The sequence below is a fragment of the Eublepharis macularius genome, chromosome 2 (assembly GCF_028583425.1).
Source record: "Eublepharis macularius isolate TG4126 chromosome 2, MPM_Emac_v1.0, whole genome shotgun sequence".
In the NCBI taxonomy this organism is placed as follows: Eukaryota; Metazoa; Chordata; class Lepidosauria; order Squamata; family Eublepharidae; genus Eublepharis; species Eublepharis macularius.
The window spans coordinates 186,023,356-186,041,177 of NC_072791.1; the positions used below are offsets into that span (position 1 = coordinate 186,023,356).

The following is a 17,822-nucleotide window of genomic DNA, read 5'->3' on the forward strand; positions in this document are numbered from 1 at the left end:
ATGGGGGATGTTTACCAAGAGTGAGATACATTTAGACACTTACCCTGATTCCCAAGTGTCAGAACAGGCCCCAAAACAGTTTCACCCGGTGATGTACTTACCTCATTCAAGATTTGGGTTGCATTCTTTGCTCTGAGTAAATCTGGAGTCTCTTCCAAAATAGTTAGGCCTTTACCTTTGACACCTTCTTCCAAATCTCTCCTGTATTCTTTCTATGGAGGAAGAGTGGAAAGAAAAAAAGCTGAAGAAACAAAAAAAAGCTTCAACAAAAAAAATTGAGAATAAAAAAAAATCAGCACATAATTTTAAGATCATCTTAAAGCAACAAACAGTTATGGTATTCAAGAATCTATCAGTTATCAAGATACAAACTAAGACAGGTCAACATACTTAAATTAAGAAAGGAACATATACAATGGAACAATTGTGTGGACTTGGCCAACAAGAACACCAACATTAATGCAACTACAGTGAACAATTAGTGACTTTTCATATCAACTAACTAGAACAAGCCACAAACACAAAGGGAATCATGCAAAAGGTAAATGTTTAAGCCTGGAAAGGACAGTAGTGAAGGATCTGCTTTGGTGAGGACAATTAGTGAAAACTGGTTGGGTTGTACTAGCAGAAGACAACAGAGTAGCTGCTACCTCGCTTGCTATTTTGGTGGCGTATCTGACATGCAATAAAGATGGTGTAATCTCCAGGCCAGTAAGGTTTCTGCCTTTAATGGACTCTTCAAAGTCTTTTTTATATTCTTTCTAATAGGAGTTAGAAGAAAACAAAAAGAAGGAAAATAGTGTTTATTTTGAAACAATGTGAAAAATATACCAGGAAGAACAGCGTTATTGTACAGTGCTGCTAGAATGTTAGCTGTTATATGTTCTCACAGACATTTGAGAGAGTTTTGCCATATTAAAAGTGGCAACCATAACTATGTGACGGTAATAAGGTGGCTAAGCTTTTGGACAATCATGTCCATTTTTCAGTAATGACCAAAATTGTCAGCTGCCATATTTTTGTCATTGCTATGCTTTAGTGTTCCTTGACTATTACTATAGAAAGAGGAAGTATATTATAGGACATGCATTCACATCATTTTCAGAAAAACATTTCTCTTCTCCCACATACCATTGAATTTTTTTTTCAGTGCTGAAGCATAGGGGGGTGGTGAAATCGAAGAAATAGCATGGAAATGGGAATAACTACAACAATAATACTATGCTTATATACCACTCTTCTAGAAAATGTAATGCCTCAGCCAGAGTATTGAACAAAGTCAGTGTTATTAGTACCCCCACAATCTAGCTGGAGAGCTGGGGCGGAGAAATGGCTTACCCAAAGCCCCCTGCTGAGCCCACAGCAGCAGTGGAATTTGAACCAGCAGATGCTGACTTGCATCCAACCACTGAACCACTATGCTACAGCTGCTCTCTAGGCCAACCCAAAATATGGTTGTGTCCTTAATTAATATTTATTACCCAACAGTTTAGATAGGTGCCATAAAGGAATTCGCTTAAGTATTGATTCTGAATTAGTAGGGAAAAAATTGGGTTTGGCATCCTTTCCAGGGCATCTACTGGATTAGAAACTGGCAGAGAAAATAACAAGAAAAAGCACCATTTAAAAGTTCTGGGGGCACAGGTAATAGGGAAAACCACAGCTTATTTATTATATTTTAAATTAATATGTGTCTGTGTTTGCATGTATATACATACATACATACACATCCCACCTTTCTACAAACCTCAAGGAGGTGTTTTATCCTGACAACTTTCTTTCCTTTTCTTGAAAGAAAAATAAGAGATCTCTTGGCTATAAAAAGGAAATCCGCTGTGCAGGATTATTGTAAACAAGGGATGGCCAAGGGCAGTGGGGGGCTGTGACACTTCTGGAGAGGAGCAAGAGCATTCCAGAGTTGCATTACTACTTGTACATCAGGCCAAACCACACCAACAGTGCCATTCTAAACAGAGATACACCCTTCTAAGCCAATTGAAGTAACAGGCTTAGAAGGGTGTGGCTCTGATTAGAGTGGTACTGTTAGGTTTGTGGAGTTGTACTGTTAATGAAAGTGCACTGTCTTGTGCTATGGACTTGATATATACGGCATTTGCCTTACAAGGTTTGCCGACATTGTTCTGAATAATTGTGTAAGGAAAAGATGAACTGAAACAACTGATAGAATCATTCCAAACATTATGACCAAACACCTTATACAAGGGTATTTCACCCTGTATAAGTTTCAATTTTGGACAGAACAATATCAAAACTGCAAACAGGTTATGAAATAAACTAAAATAATAGAATGACAGGCCAATGAGAGAAAATACTATAACACTGGAGACAAACAAGGATTGATAAAGAAGGTATCTACTGGAAATTATTTCATTCTACTTTTACCTACCATAGAAGTCTTCTGGCAGGCTGGGAGAAAGCAACAAACTGTGTTTTCATAAACTACCGATACCAGATTACTTAATACCGCAAATTCTAAATTAAACAATTGTTGTCTATACAGCCCTACTCCCAAACATCTTTTATTTGTCATAACAAATATTGTGCTGTAACACTATAAAAAAAGGTTGGTTCCAAAGCATAGTTACTGGAGTTCCACACCTCCCCACTCCTGCTGCAGCCCACTGAGCCCTCAGGGACCACAAGAGGAGGAAGGGGGGGTTGCAGTGGGTAGCCTTGCCAGGTGCCCACTTATAGTGAGTAATCTCCTGCCAATCAGTGCCTCTATCCACCAATCACCTGCTGATTGGTGGGAGGAACAGGAGGTAGACATGGGAAATGAGGGTCCATGCCTGTCATCCCTGTGCGATGATCTCTCTTCCAGCATGAGTTGAAAGCAATAGCATTGTTTTGGGAGCAATTCTTTAACAATTGGTCAAAAACAAAGTGAAAACAGTATGTTTGGGGCTGATAAAGAACTAGCTCTATCGCGCTATTGTCACTTCCAGGTTGTGCCGGAAGTGATGTCATCATGTGGAGACAAGAGGTTTGTGTATCCCGATTCCCGATAAGTTCCCCCCCCCCCACCGGTTGCCAGGAGGGGCCTAGCAACCCTAGCAGTGGGAATAGTGAAAAACAAGGCAGATATTGACAAGCTATAGGAGGAGCTTTTTAAACTGAATGAGTGAACAACTAAGGTTGCCAACTCCAGGTTGAGAAATTCCTGGAGATTTGGAGTGAAGCCTGGGGAGCACAGGGTTTGGTGGGAGGGATCTCTGTGGGGTATAATACCATAGAGTTCACCCTCCAAAGCAGTGATTTTCTCCAGGGGAACTGATCTCTGTTATCTGGAGATCAGTCGTAATTCTGGGAGATCTCCATGCCACACCTGGAGTTTGGCAACCTTAGCAATAATGTGGCAAATGAAGTTCACCGTGGGTAAGTATATATGGGGGTGTATACTTCAACAACAACAAAATCCTAAATATATGCTGATGGGTTCTGAACTGGCCAAGGCTGAGATTGAAAGAGATCTTGTAAAGTTTGATGAAACTGTCAACCCAGCATGTGGCTGAGGTGAAAAAGGCAAACTCCATTCTTGGAACTATTAGGAAAGGGATTCAAAATAAAACAGTCAATACTGAAATGACCACATATAAAGTTATGGCACAGCATCATTTAGAATACTATGTTTAGTTTTGGTCATTGTATCTCAGAAGGAATACTGTAGAGGTGGAAAAAGTACATGAGGACAACCGGGATAATTAGTGGGTTGGAGCACAGCACCTTTCTTATGAGGAAGGCTGGAGAGTCTGGAACTTTTCAGTCTAGAAAAAGATAGCTAAGGGGAGACGTGATAGAGGTTAATAAAAGTGTGCATGGGGTGCAGAAAATGGATTGAGGGATCTTTTTCTTCCATAATACTAGATCTTGGGGGCACCCAATAAAATTATTCAAGGAGTATTTAGACTGTGGAATTCACTGCCAGGAGAGGTAGTGATTGCCACAACCATAGGTAGCTTTAAAAGGGGGTTAGACAAATTCATGGAAGAGAGATCCATCAATGGCTACTAGCAATCGTTACAGAAAGGAGCCTCCATGTACAAAGGTAGCAAACCTCTGAATACCAGTGCTGAGAGGCAGCATCAGCGGAAGGCTTTGGCACCCATGTCCAATTTGGCCCTTCAAAGCAACTGGTTGGCCACTGTGTGAGACAGGATGCTGGACCAGATGGGCCACTAGTCTCCTCCAACAGCTCTTCTTATGTGGGAATCAATGAAAACCACCTTCCTCTCCTCTGCCAACAGCTGTTACATCAGCATAACGGCACCTTTGGATCCAACCCAGCAAAGACATTTCAAATTGAATGTTATTATATTATTATTAAAGAAGTGAGATCCTATCAGGAATCATTAAAATACAGCCAGAATAAGAATTATGCCCGCGTTTCCCCAAATCAAACCAGACTGCTGTCTGTGAAACAGCATCATACCTCGCTCTGCATGTGCTGAGCCTCTTTGGCAGTGATGTATGTTGGAGTTTCGAAATCCAGCATGGGCTTCCCTCTTTCCTTTTCATATTTTTCCTTATATTTCACCTGTCAAGAGGGAATCAAGTTTTACCAGCTGTTCTACCACAGCAGAATAAATAGAAGAACAGAAAAGATTCTGTGGAAAAAGCGTCCCCCTTCTTTATTCCTGAGATAATATTGAAATGACCACATCCCCTCAGTTCATAAAGCCAGTCACACACACTACACTGTCACGTGGCCAGTCCAGAGACGGCACAGGCACTTGGAGTAAATTCTTTAGAACGGGATTTGAGGCAAATTTTGTTTTGAATTCATACAGAAATTGGTTGCAGCTGATTACAGGATTTTATCTCATAGTGGCTATACTTTATATGTTACCACGGACATGCCCAGGAGAGCCTGATCTCGTCAGATCTCAGAAGCTAAGCAGGGTCAGTCTTGGTTAGCAACTAGATGGGAGATTTCCAGCAAAGACTGGATTGCAGAGGCAGGTAATGGCAAACCACCTCTGTTAGTCTCTTGCTATGAAAATCCACCAGGGTCACCATAAGTCAACTATCAAGGGCAGGATTTCATTTTCAACTGTGGACATAAACTAACATTAAATAGGCTTAAATGTCTTGGTTTATTCAACGAAACCTAGCAATGGATTCTGTGAACTAGCTTTGAATTTTAATCCGATACTTCTAAGCACCTCTAAAAAAATCTACAGTTCCCAGTTTTCTCATTTGCAGTGCAGGTGAATGCTAAGCAAAACCACGTAGTTAATTCAAAAAGAAGTTTAATTTCCAGGCAACTTGATATCAATTCTTGTTAATGAATTACATTTTTCTTACTGTCTACAGATCCTAATTATATTGTTGGATGAACTATTGTACACTGCTCAGTATTCTGGGGTAAGATTGATAAAGAAATATTGTGTGACTGAACATGTGAAACAAGGAGAATATCAACAGAGAATAGTGCTCAAATTGGTTCACAGATATTAACAGTTCAGAGACAAATCCATCCATATCAAAGTGAACCAGGGTTACTAATGTGACATGTTTAGTACTGCATGACAGCACGCTATCGGGAGTTACTTCCTGGGAGTTATTTCCCCTAAGTTCACAGTGAGACCTGTAATGACAGCAGCAGGAATGCCAAAGGGAGGGGGCTTTTAACATGATACATTTTCAATATCTATATTAGGTCCTTCTCCATCAAGAGATGATGGAGATGCTGTCATGTCACATTAGTAACCCTGGTTCACTTTGATATGGATGGAGGTGTTTCCTGTGCTTTTCTCACTTTCTAACTGGCAGTAACTTTCTAACATGAGACCTGTATATACAATAGACTGAATAGGCTTGAGTATTTGCCCTGGAACACAGGTATGGTTCAATACATGTAGAAGATGCTCCATATGTAACAGGCCAGATACAGGGACCACTTTGGCTAACAGAATCTAAGTTACACTGGCAACTATCATTTTTATATTGTTTTAATCTATTGTAAACTGCCTTGGAGATCATTTGACCAAATGGTAAGATACAAAGCATAAAATAAATACGAATGAAAGATATGAGAAACGCTGATCATCTGACTTACTTGGCTCTGAAGTTCTGAGGCCTCCTTTAGATGGAGCTGTTCAAGGTTATCTGGAACCACGTGGTAGTGACCCTTACTCTTCTCATACTGTTTCTTGTACTGGTACTAAAGGAAAGGTGTCAGAACTGCCTCAATAATAAAAATCCTAACCAGATCAGCCGCCTATTTGCAGCTAATCCAAATATTTCAATATAAAGGCAGAAATCAGAAATGCAAATTTTTAAAAAATGAAAACAAAATAAAACGCACTGATAACTGTTACGTTGAACTAAGAGGGAACAAGATTTTGTATATATAATATATATATATATTTAAAAAAATAGTTTTGCAATCATCTGACCATTTAGTTTGATAATTTAGAGTCTTTTGGTTACATGTATTTAATATAATATTGTAAACTTTGGATATTAGGCCTTTGCAAGACAATTGTTGAGAATCTAATATTTCTTCAAAAGCAGTTTTAGGGGTATTCATTATTTGATTAACGTTGATTCTGTCTGTTAAGCTTTGAAGTTGCAAATAGAGGAACCATTTTCACAAATCTGTTTTTGAATTGCTATAACGTAGTTCTTAGAATGTAAGCCTTGTCACTGTTACTTTGGTTTTTGGTTGTGTCTTAGTTACCAATTGTTACTTGTTAATCTATGCTATCTCATAATTTATTGTATGCTTTTTATTAACAAAATTGTTTGATTTTTAAAAAAAAACTTAAAAAAGAGAAAAAACAAATATAGAGAGCATAAATCAGCGGTAAATCGGGTGGTGGTGACTTTGATCTCATTAGCACATTCATCATCCTGTAGCAAAAGAGTAGTATGAGGAGAAACTCAAGAAAAAGTAGAATAATTTTAAAAGCTTTTTCAAAGTTACCAAAGAAATTTTCAAAGAATAATAAGTAAAAAGAAAATTGTGAAAACAAGGGGGGAAATGGTGTTTCTGTTAGTCAAAACCACAAGTTAAAAATGTAAAAAAAAAGAAGCCATTATGATTTGGTTAGAAGTTTTATGACATTCACAGTTCTACCACTAAAAGAAAATTGTCCTAAAACTAAAGGTATTAATGTCACTAATCTACACAGAATAGAATTGTTAGGCAGGAGAGAAGAGATCACTACCAGGTGATTTCCTAGGAACAGTCAAGGAGGAAAGCTGCTACAGAAGTTGTTAGCAGAGATTATTTCAAAAATGTGGATGGATGTAATGTTAAACACTAACGGATGTGAGTATCTCTCTCAGGAACTTACGGAACTGGCAAGCTGGCTGGTGTTCAGGACATGATTCATTGAGAGGGATTCAGACATATCCGTCACTGGCTTGTGAAGTTTCTTCAGGTCTGCCTTATATTTAACCTGCAAGGAGAAAAAATAGTTTCTGTAAAGGATACTGTAAACAACACTGAGCACTCTTAATCTGCAAAGGACATAAAACAAGCCTTCAGGTAATTCAGTTCTCCATCAAAACTACACTTAAAAGACTAATGAGTCAGGTGTACCTCACTAGCGATGTGATGAGCATCTTTTAGTGTCTTGTAAATCTTGCTCTCCTTTAGGTCATAATGCGGCTTCTTTCCCTTCTCCTTGTCAAAGATCTCTTTGTACTTCACCTAAATTCCAAGCGAACAAGTGTTATTACAACGTGTTCTGGATTTTCACTTGTCAAGTGCCAAGAGATATCCACAATTAGATTGGTAAAAGAGAGCTTGACTGCAAGCCAGTAGGCCTGAAGATACAGGACATAAGAACAAAACTGAAGAAAGGATGAAAGATATTTCTAGAAAGAAATTATCACATGCTTCACTGACAAGGTGATATTTGCCTCTTTCATTCAGTGTTTACTTTTCAGCTCCATGCTTGTCGATTGATTAACCAAAATTTAGAGAAAGCTGACATGATTGTGACAAAGTATGGTTGTTAAGAAACATGAATTATACTTCTATACATTTTTAATGGCCTAAAATGTTCATTAACTTTCTGTTACAAAAAAAGGGCAACCAAAAAATCTGCATAATTGCTCACTTTTTAAAAGGTATGTTTCCATAAACAGCTTAAAGTACACAAAACAACCCATTAAGATAAATCTGATGAAAAATGGCACTCGCAGGATGCACACAGGGTGGTCAACTGGGTGCCAGCATTTGCCTCCCTGCCCAGAGGGAGAGGACAACGGCCCGCTTCCCGGGCATCTGGGGATTCTGTTGGGGGTGGGGCCAGGGCCTATAAAGGCCGGCCCCACCTCCCCTCCTCAGCAGACATAGAAAAAGCTCAAGGGCATCGGAGCTTTCTTTGGCCTCAGCTTTCGCTGGGAAGGGAGTGGCTTTGGTGTGGCCTACTGGCAGCTGGGCTCCCTTTATTTGAGTGGTGGCGAGGAAATTGTGGCGGTGTGCCTCACCTGACCCAGCTCTCTGGCCTTCGTGGCGGCGCAACTCGGAGCAGCGGCAGGGGAAAGCGGCTGATCTGCAGCCCCGCTTCACGGCAGCAGCACGGCTTACGGGCTGCGCCAGGAGTTCCACCACAGCTAAGTGGGGCTTGCGGGGTTTCGAAGGAGCCTGGGGGTGCTTTGGAGCAGCTCCAGGGAGGCTTGGGGCTTTAACAGGAGGTTTTCTTTGTCCTGCCTAGTTGGGGCTTTGGGGGGAAGCGCGGGTAGAACCCTCCCCCCTTGTTTGCTTGCCCTTAGCCTCTTCACAGCGGAGCAACTCGGAGCAGCAGTGGGGGAAAGCGGCTGATCTGTGGCTCCACTTCACGGCAGCAGCACGGCTTATGGGCTGCGGTTAACCCCAGTTTGCTGTGGGATCAGATACACCAGCAGCTTTGGCTGCAGTTGATGGCCCCAGCTAAGCCTAGCCCTGGTGATAGATCTGGCAGCAGCCATCTGGTGCAACGCCTGTCCACCCCTTCTGGTACCCATGCCTCCATGGGGTAACCGGTTCAGCCCTGGTTGCTTTGCTGGGAGTTTGCATATCAGGGTGTGTGTGCCAGAAAGGGGTGCCGGTTCAAGCACAAATGGCTACGGTGCAGTGGCCCACACTGTTTCTCAGCCTGTACCAAGCAGGGGATTGGCAGGAAGCCTGGCAGTGGTCCCAGTCAACTTGCCGCTGACAAGGGGCCCCACTCCCATAAAACTGAAGGCACTTAGGCGCTTATTGTGGGACTATCCCAATCCTGTTGTTGCTCAGTTTTGGTTAGAAGGCTTTACTGTTGGGTTTTGAATTCCATTTCAGGGGCTGAGAGCCCCCTTCATGTCAGACAACCTGCATTCTGTGGTGGGCTTGGAAGAGGTTATCTGGCATAAGATTGCTAAAGAGTGTTCTGAAGGCAGGGTGTTGGGTCCTTTTTCATCCTCTCCCATTACTAATATTAGGGTATCCCACCCTGGGCATGGTGCCCAAGAAAGCCGCAGGCGAATACCGTCTGATTCACCATTTATCCTTCCCAAAAGGGGGGCAGTGAATGATGCTATCCTGGACCACTTGTGCTCCGTGCAGTACACGTCATTCGACAAGGCAGTTAGGATAGTACGTCGCTGTGGTGTTGGGGCTGAGTTGGCGAAATGTGACATCAAGTCTGCATCTCGCCTTTTACCTGTTTACCCGTTGACTTTGAATTGTTGGGTTTCTCCTTTGAGGGCCTGCTTTACATGGACAGAGCCCTCTTTATGGGCTGCTCTGTTTCATGCATGGCATTTGAGAAGTTCAATTCATTCTTAGAGTGGGCATTACGTCACAGAAAATACTGCTCCATTCCACCTCTCAAATGAGATATTGAGGTGGGGTTTGTGGTGAGGCATGCACCTGTCCCAGTGCAGGCGTGTGAAGGTGTGCCAGCATGGGGGGGGGAGAGATGAGTGAGGGTTTTTGAAAAGACCTCTAGACCTGCCCTTGCCTTCTGTATTCTTCTGACCACCCCTGGCAGTGCTATCCTAAGCAGAGTTGAAGTCAATGGGCTTAGAAGGGTGTAATACCACACAAGGCCCCAACCCTGCAGTTTCATATATGGATCTGAACCTGAATTTTCCACCTTCAAACTTCATGCTCTAGCTGTTACATAACACGGTCCAACAGGACAGCCAGTTTAAGTACTTGATTTAACAGACAAATACTGCACCCTCTCACTGTTATAATTAAATTCCAGCAAGCTTGAATACAAGTCTGTTTAAATTATTTTTCTATCCCTACTGATTTACAGTTCATTTGTTCCTAGAAAAACTGCCTGTAGAGGGACATTATACTGGCAATGGATGTACTCAATCACTGCAAGATAATTTCACTCTAATGGCCAAGTATATTCAACAGAGATGTTACTTTTTTAGTCAAAGAATTGAATTTGGGCATTATCTACTGCTACTGTTTAGCACCAACAATGTACTAAGTACATTGGTAAATCCTTAATTTAAAGTTTAATTACCAATATTATCAAGAAACTTCATCAAAGAAGAGGCAAGAAATTATTTGTTTCCTAGAAAAGAGTGAGCTGTAATTCAAATCAGGAGCACAAGCAGGCCAAAATTAAGGACATTTTAAGTCCCATTGATTTCGGTGAGACTCTTCAGCACTCTGTAAATTCCTTCCTACTGCATCTTGGACTTTACATCATCTTGGAACATCTGATTTTGGCCTGGCTGGTACCCAATTTTATTTTTGCAAGAGCTGATTGACATAACTGATGAAAGGAATTGATCATGCTTATAAGCAATGCAAATGCTTGTACAAAAGAGGGTGAAATATAGTTTAACATTAGTAAAATGAATAATGCTGCAATGCAAAAATTAAACCACATTCCATGATGTTTTTGAATTTTTAAAACATGTTGACATGTTTTTATCCTTCATGCTGGATAATTCCATCTTTTTGACTTGTATTGACAAAAGATGCTGATGTTCACATTCAATGGGCATTCAAGTAGATAATTTAGATATCCCTTAAAAATACAGAATATTCTGTCTATTGACACTCAAGAAAAGATAGTAATTTACACCACAAGAGACAAAATAGTTCTCACAATGGTACATATAACGCATCACTGGAAAAACATGATAGCCATGCTCCAGAGAACTTGTTTACAAGTGCTCATCTAAGACATTTCACTTTTTTAAAAGTTATTTTGAACAACCACTCTTGAGGCACGCACCACTTTTAAATTCTCCCCAGTTTCAAAAATATTTTGCTATGTGGTGCCACAACTACTGTTCTCAATAAAGGAAAACCTACAAAGCCTCAGTGGCCTAGGAAACAATAATAAGCAGGTCTACTCAGAAGCAAGCCCCATTTTATTCACCGGCGTTTACTCTCAGAAAAATGTTTTTAGGATTGCAGTGCTGTGAACTAATATTAACGTTTTAGTATATTGTCGCTCTGTTGGTCTCCAAACCATCAGAGAAATGGGATGACACACCTTTTATCTAACAACACAGGTTCATACATGGGGAAAACTATGCAGAAATAAAGTTGTTTTGCCTGCAGGGAACTACCATGGCTATTCCGTTGAATCTGCATATACTGGCCCTCAGAGCATTCACTGGAGTACTAGCAACAAACTGAGGAGTCCCTGGATTATAGTGCAAATCTCTCATTAATATGAATGACTTCAACTAGAATTCTTGAATACTAAATGAAATTAAAACTAGTCTATTTTCCAAAAGTTTGTGGGTAAAATATAATGAAACATAAGAAAGAAAAAGAAAATCCTGCTACAAAATTAGAACAAACATTAACAACGAACCTATAAGATACAACACTGAGAAAGAACCAACAATAGTAACAGCACAAAAGAGAAACATTCCCGTAAAAGATGGTGGGCTAGTTGAGATACTGCATACCTGGAAAGGAAATATGCAGAAAAGAATACACAAAACTAAATGCTGAACATGTCACAGTAATTTCGGGTCACAAAAGAGCGCTGATTTCTATCAAGACTAGAATCATCATCATGGCCCTATAAATGTATTCTAAGGTTAAAAGATGCCAAGACTTCACTAAAACCAGATGCAAGATGTCATTATTTACAGATAACTTATTCTTATCCAACAGATATTCATTGCAAAGGACTGATTTTTTACACAAGTAGACAAGCTGATTTTTCCAGACATGCAGTGGTTGCATGCAGTAATCACAAAGAGAGAGGGGTAATAACAATAGCCTCCCTTTTTCTTATGAAATGTGCTCATAATGTATATGAAGCTGGGGTAGATATGCTCTTTTCTCTTGAAGTTATGTTAGAAAGAAAATGGGGGGGGGGGAGGATCTGAAAATGTTCACCCTCAAATAACTGCAGATAGGTTTTTTTGTTTTGTTTTGTTTGCCAAAGATGGGAATTTACTAGAAACATTTTTCCATTTCAGAATTTTTCGAATAGGAAACTCTGTTTCTTTCACTAACCAGCTGCTCGGTTGTTTCAGGATCCAATTCAAAGAGCCGTTTTGATCTTTAAATCCCTAAATAGCTAAGGACCAGATGCTGGCAGTTCCATCATGTATCTCCCAGAGACAATTGGGACCCTAATATGGACTGGGACCACATTAATAAAAAACTGACTGCACATTCTGGGGAGATAACACATAGCATGTGCTCCCGGTAGATATGGTCGGTGCACTAAATTGCTGAAATAGGCTCCCATTAGACAAAGTATCACTAAACTGCTCCTCCTCATCTGCCTTTGTCTGTGGCTGCAGTTGCTAACAGAACATCCTGTGGCTGAGAGTGAAAGTCAGAAGTGGCGCATCAGGCTTAAGGGCACTTTCTTGACTATTCCAAGCTTGAGATGGAGAAAAAGGTAGTAGAAGGTGAGCAAGGAAGCAAGCCAGGAGGGCCAGGACTGCTGAGCGATGGCGGAACAATTATTCTATTCTTTTTTGATTCATTGGTGTGCTCATCTGCCACTTTAGCTGTGAAAGGTATGCTATGAGATGTAGTGAATCATTCATTGGCTGGCTGTATGGAAGAAACGAGAAGGAAGGATCATGTAAGCCCAAGGATCCCCCTGGCTTGTTTATTCAGTGTCAAATTATTTTCTGCTGTTATGTCTTAAACTAAGGCCGTTTTCACACACCCTTACTCTCTGGAAAATCGCACAAAACTCACAGCATGAAGCGTCTTCCTAGCGCGATTTCCCGGCACGATCCTGTTTAATGGCATGTTTTATGTCATTGTGCCATTAAGAGGGATCGTGCTGGGAAATTGCACTAGGAAGACACTTCATGCCATGAGTTTTGCACCATTTTCTGGAGGGTCGCATGCACATATGGAAAAGGCCTAATAGTTTGATTGCTGTAGTGAACTGGAAATTCTGAAAGTTAGGTTGGTTGATATACAAAGATAAAAGAGTATCTTCATCAGTAGAATAAGGATCTGCCTACGCCACATTCTGATATATATGGCCAGTGGCAGCAGCACTCCTAAAGGGTGAGATGCTATGCTTTCAGTGGTCCATAGACATTTAAGGAGCCCACTGAGCCAAATTCCCAACCTGGCACAATCCCAGATCCACTCTATTCTATCCAGGGTTCAGGAAGCCAGCAAGATGAATGGATTAAGGGTCACCAAAGTGAGTGAGCGGTACCTTCTTAGTGGGGGAAATGTCGGTCTAAGTGCCTACAAGTGGGCTCACTTTAGGTGATGTTTCCTTTTCTGGCATCATTTAGTATCTCATGGATCTTTCTTTGAAAACTAAGATGTGTTATTAGTTCTGACGAGAATTGCCACCTTCATTCAGAGATTAATTCCATCTCATCACTGAGTATTCGTGCATGAAACTTGGGAACAGCTACACAATAGATACAGTTTTATTCAAGTGTATTTTCCCTTAAGTTTTTATAATCAATGCACTATATGAAATTTCATTCTAAATTATGTGTGTTATGTTACATACCACCAAGTTGCCTCTGACCTATGATAACCCTATAAATGAAAGACCTCCAAAATGTCCTATCATTAATAGACTTGCTCAGATCTTGCAAACTGGTGGACGTGGCTTTTTTCTAAATTATATCCCTTATTATTTCCACGTGACAGAATTCAATTTTTGATCAAAATTTCCCATTCATGTGAGCATATTTTCACTTCAAGCCTTCACTTTGATATAATGCATCATTACAATTACAATTTAATTGAATCCCCAGGGAAGAAGTGTCCAGCCACAACCTTACATAAGAAAGAGGGAGGATTTCTCACAGATTCTTAAGGTTTTGATTCACAAAAAAAGCAATGCATCCCATTTACAATTTAGGCTTATTTCCATGTGCCAAGAATCTATAAAATGTAGCAAGACTCATAACACTGGCATTTGCATTCACAGAGGGAGAGCAGAAGTGTCACTTTAAATCCATCTTACATGACTACTTAGGACATTAGCTTTCTTAACGTGTCTCATCATGGGTGTATCGTAAGATGCAGCACCATGCCCCCTTATGTGTCCTTTGATGTATTCAGCCTACAAAGTGTAGCAACATAGCAAGATTAGAACGGCACATCTCCAGCAAGAGAAAGCAAGGTAGAGAGAAGAAGATCAAGTGGTGTCCATGTCTTGGGGAGTAGAAAGAGGAAGACCCATGGGAAAGTGTGTCTGTGTTCACCACCTAAAGCCATTCAAGGTTTGGGAGAAAGCAAAATTGCTTATGCTAGCAGATGAAAGCACTAAAACAATCAGGAATATATTTGGGGAGGCAAGTATAAGAAAATATCCTATGCAGCACCCACATCATAGGAACTGGAGAATAAAATGAGAATGAACAAGGCTAACAATGAACATTTTATATATATATATACACACACGCACCCATTTTTTCCATTGCTTGAGCAATACTACCGTTTTCCCCTGAAAATCAACACATTTTTTTTCATTTCCATTCTTCTCTACAACACTTATTAAGCAAAATTACAGTATCTCCAAAATTTTCTTTTCCATTCCTGCCTCCCTTCTCTTTGTTTTATATCCCCCCATTATCTTCTTAATGATCAAAACCACAAATCATCAAGTAACTATTCTTCATTTCGTGCAGAAAGCCAATAAAGAGTTTCCAGTTAGCCAAAAAGATAGACAGTGTTTAATTCCGTATTTTTCCATTTCTGTGCATACAATAGCCTAGCTGCAATAATCATGTACAGAAATAAAATCCCATGCCAATTTTCCATCTGTTTGTCCATTAATCCCAACAAAAAGGCTTCTGGTTTAAACTGTTTAAAACCAACACATTTCTTACATATTGCCAAAACAGTACAAAAATGTTTTTTAAGTGGAAACCTGTCTGTGAAAAACAAATTCACAATAAAATAGTTTCATACAATTAGGTAATTGTAATTGTGAAAGTCAAACAGAGCTAAAAGTCATTCATATCGTTCCTCTTATTAAATTTTCTGTTGTTAATATAAGCAGGGCTTTTTTTCTGGGAAAAGAGGTGGTGGAACTCAGTGGGTTGCCCTTGGAGAAAATGGTCACATGGCTGGTGGCCCCACCCCCTGATCTTCTGTCTGGAGATCAGGGGGTGGGGCCACCAGCCATGTGACCATTTTCAAGAGGTTCCGGAACTCCGTTCCCCCGCGTTCCAGCTGAAAAAAAAGCCCTGTGACCCACCATCATGGTTGGACTGCTCCTTCCCTTACTTAATTTCCCCAGCAGCATCTTCATAGCCTGCTACTGGATCAACAATTTGTGAGGCACAGGGTGCTTGAACGGACTATACTCTGCCTTAGCACTTTGCACTTTAAGAAAATATTTATATGGATTTTAGGAATTTGTATGAGCAAGGCATAGCACCTAGCACTTTAACTGTGACCTTCCCCAACAAATTAATGTACTGAATAATTTCGACGCTGCTGAGTGGTTGATGTGCGGTTTAAATTATATAGCATACAATGTTTGCTAAATTACAGTATTTGACACATTAATAATAATTACATGTGATTGAAGTATACAATTGTTCTTTATTATTGTTGTTGGTAGTTAGGTTTCACGAACTTCTCTTGGGTTGTGGCATTTGAAAGCAGCAACACTTTTCTTGCACGCAAGAGAACTGTTGCTCCTTTCAAATGCAGGCGCTTTTTTCAGCTCATGGGGGATCCTCCTCCCATCAGCTGAAAAGCAGCTGGGTGCACACCTCTACTGCAGAAAGCTCATCTCCGGTTGCCTAGGAAACTGACTGATCAGTGCCAGCCTGTCTGCAGTGACAAATCGAAAACGAACCAAACAAACCAGCCTAAAGTTCGTCCAGGTTAGTTAGAAATGGGCTCTGATGAACCACTGGTTCGTGAACCACGAACTGGCCAGGTTCGTGATGAATTTGGTTTGTATTTCAGTTCGTGCCCATCTCTACCTAGCAGTGGAGGAATGTACTCTGCTACCAAAGGATGATTCTGCGATACTAAGCAAGTGTAAGGGAACTACAGAAACCAAACCTACATTTATTTATTTTATTTTTATTGTATTTTTCTGCCAAAACAGCCACTAACACAGCTCAGAGGAATTTTTTAAAGAAACTTTCAGCTGGTGAACTTAGCTTATTGTTCCTTGACTGTATAATCATACTGTTGTGAATTCTGGAGGCAATATGTTCATACCTGGCTTGTAAGTTTGGACACCTCCTTAGCAAGTTCAATATCGGGACGTCCGAGCATGCTGACTCCCATAGCAGCTTCTCCACGAGCCTTGGCCTTGTATTGAATCTATGGGGGGGAATGCAGGTCATTTCAAAAACTTTTATCTTTTACTGAATGAAGTTAAAATGTAAATCTTGAAATAATTGAAATGTGTGCTACAGGACATGCATTTCTGAGCAGTAACCCTGAAATGTACTCACATCACTGACTAGCTTGGAGACTTGGGAGGCTTTTTTAATATCTGGCCGATCTGCCACAGACGTGTAATGAAGTTTGGATTTTGCATCTTTTTTGTACTGAACCTATTGAGCAAAAACAAACATTTGGAAAAATGATTCCTGTAGTGTTTTCTAACTAGAAAAAAGACAACAATCTGATGAAAACCAACTATAATTTTACCAAGCAACTTGTTATGAGCAGGGTGGGCCCAATGTTTAGAATCCATAAGTAAATATCCATCATTAGACAAGGAGATAGAAAAGCCTGTGGCTTGCAAGGACACCTAGAAGGGGTTGATGTATCTCTGTGACAGAGTTTGCCTCCACAAAACCCTAAGAGTGCAGGTTAGTTATACATTATTACTATTTCCCATGGAGAGGATCAGAAGCCCCTAACTTCTATGGGTCCATCATGCTGTACTATGGGGCAGAGTCAGGGAAGAGTGTTAAATTCCTGCCAACCTCACCTTTACCTTAACAGCCTTTCCAGTTGCAGTCTACTTTCTTCCATGTATGTCAATGGGAGCTGCTTATTAGAATGGGGGAACGTAAAGCATTGCATGCAGGATGACCATCTGGGTGATGTGGTGACAGAGGCAATATGGGGATGCCATTTAGGAAACACATTCACCCTGTGTTATGCCAGCTGCACTGGCTTCAAGTTGAGTTCTGGATCCAGTTCAGGATATTGGTTCTAGTATTCAAAGCCCTTCGCAGACCTGCAGACCTATGGGACCACCTCTCTCCCATTACGCCCCCCGCAGGGCCTTGCGCTCTGCGGATAAGCAGCTCCTGTTCCTGGCCCAAGGGACATTCAGCTAGGCTCAACTAGGGCCAGGGCCTTTTCTGTCCCGGCCCCAGCCTGGTGGAACGCTCTTCCACTGGAGATCCAGGCACTGCAGGACCTATTACAATTCCACAGGACCTGTAAGATGGAGATGTTC

At 40.7% G+C, this 17,822-nt stretch overlaps 1 protein-coding gene across 42 annotated transcripts in view; it reads right to left on the bottom strand.

Annotated features, from left to right (window-relative positions):
* NEB (nebulin) overlaps positions 1–17,822 on the bottom strand; it is a 219,199-nt gene that overhangs the window by 29,538 nt on the left and 171,839 nt on the right. For 36 of the 42 annotated variants that reach the window (XM_054971307.1, XM_054971310.1, XM_054971344.1 and 33 more), the window contains 9 exons: positions 16,861–16,962; positions 16,622–16,726; positions 14,400–14,498; positions 7,571–7,681; positions 7,323–7,427; positions 6,080–6,184; positions 4,451–4,555; positions 651–761; positions 102–212 (listed from right to left, as the gene is read on the bottom strand). In XM_054971307.1, the coding sequence (XP_054827282.1) occupies positions 102–212; positions 651–761; positions 4,451–4,555; positions 6,080–6,184; positions 7,323–7,427; positions 7,571–7,681; positions 14,400–14,498; positions 16,622–16,726; positions 16,861–16,962 (954 nt within the window). The remainder of the gene's footprint in view (positions 1–101; positions 213–650; positions 762–4,450; positions 4,556–6,079; positions 6,185–7,322; positions 7,428–7,570; positions 7,682–14,399; positions 14,499–16,621; positions 16,727–16,860; positions 16,963–17,822) is intronic. The other 6 variants (XM_054971317.1, XM_054971329.1, XM_054971319.1 and 3 more) reach the window with 3 other exon arrangements.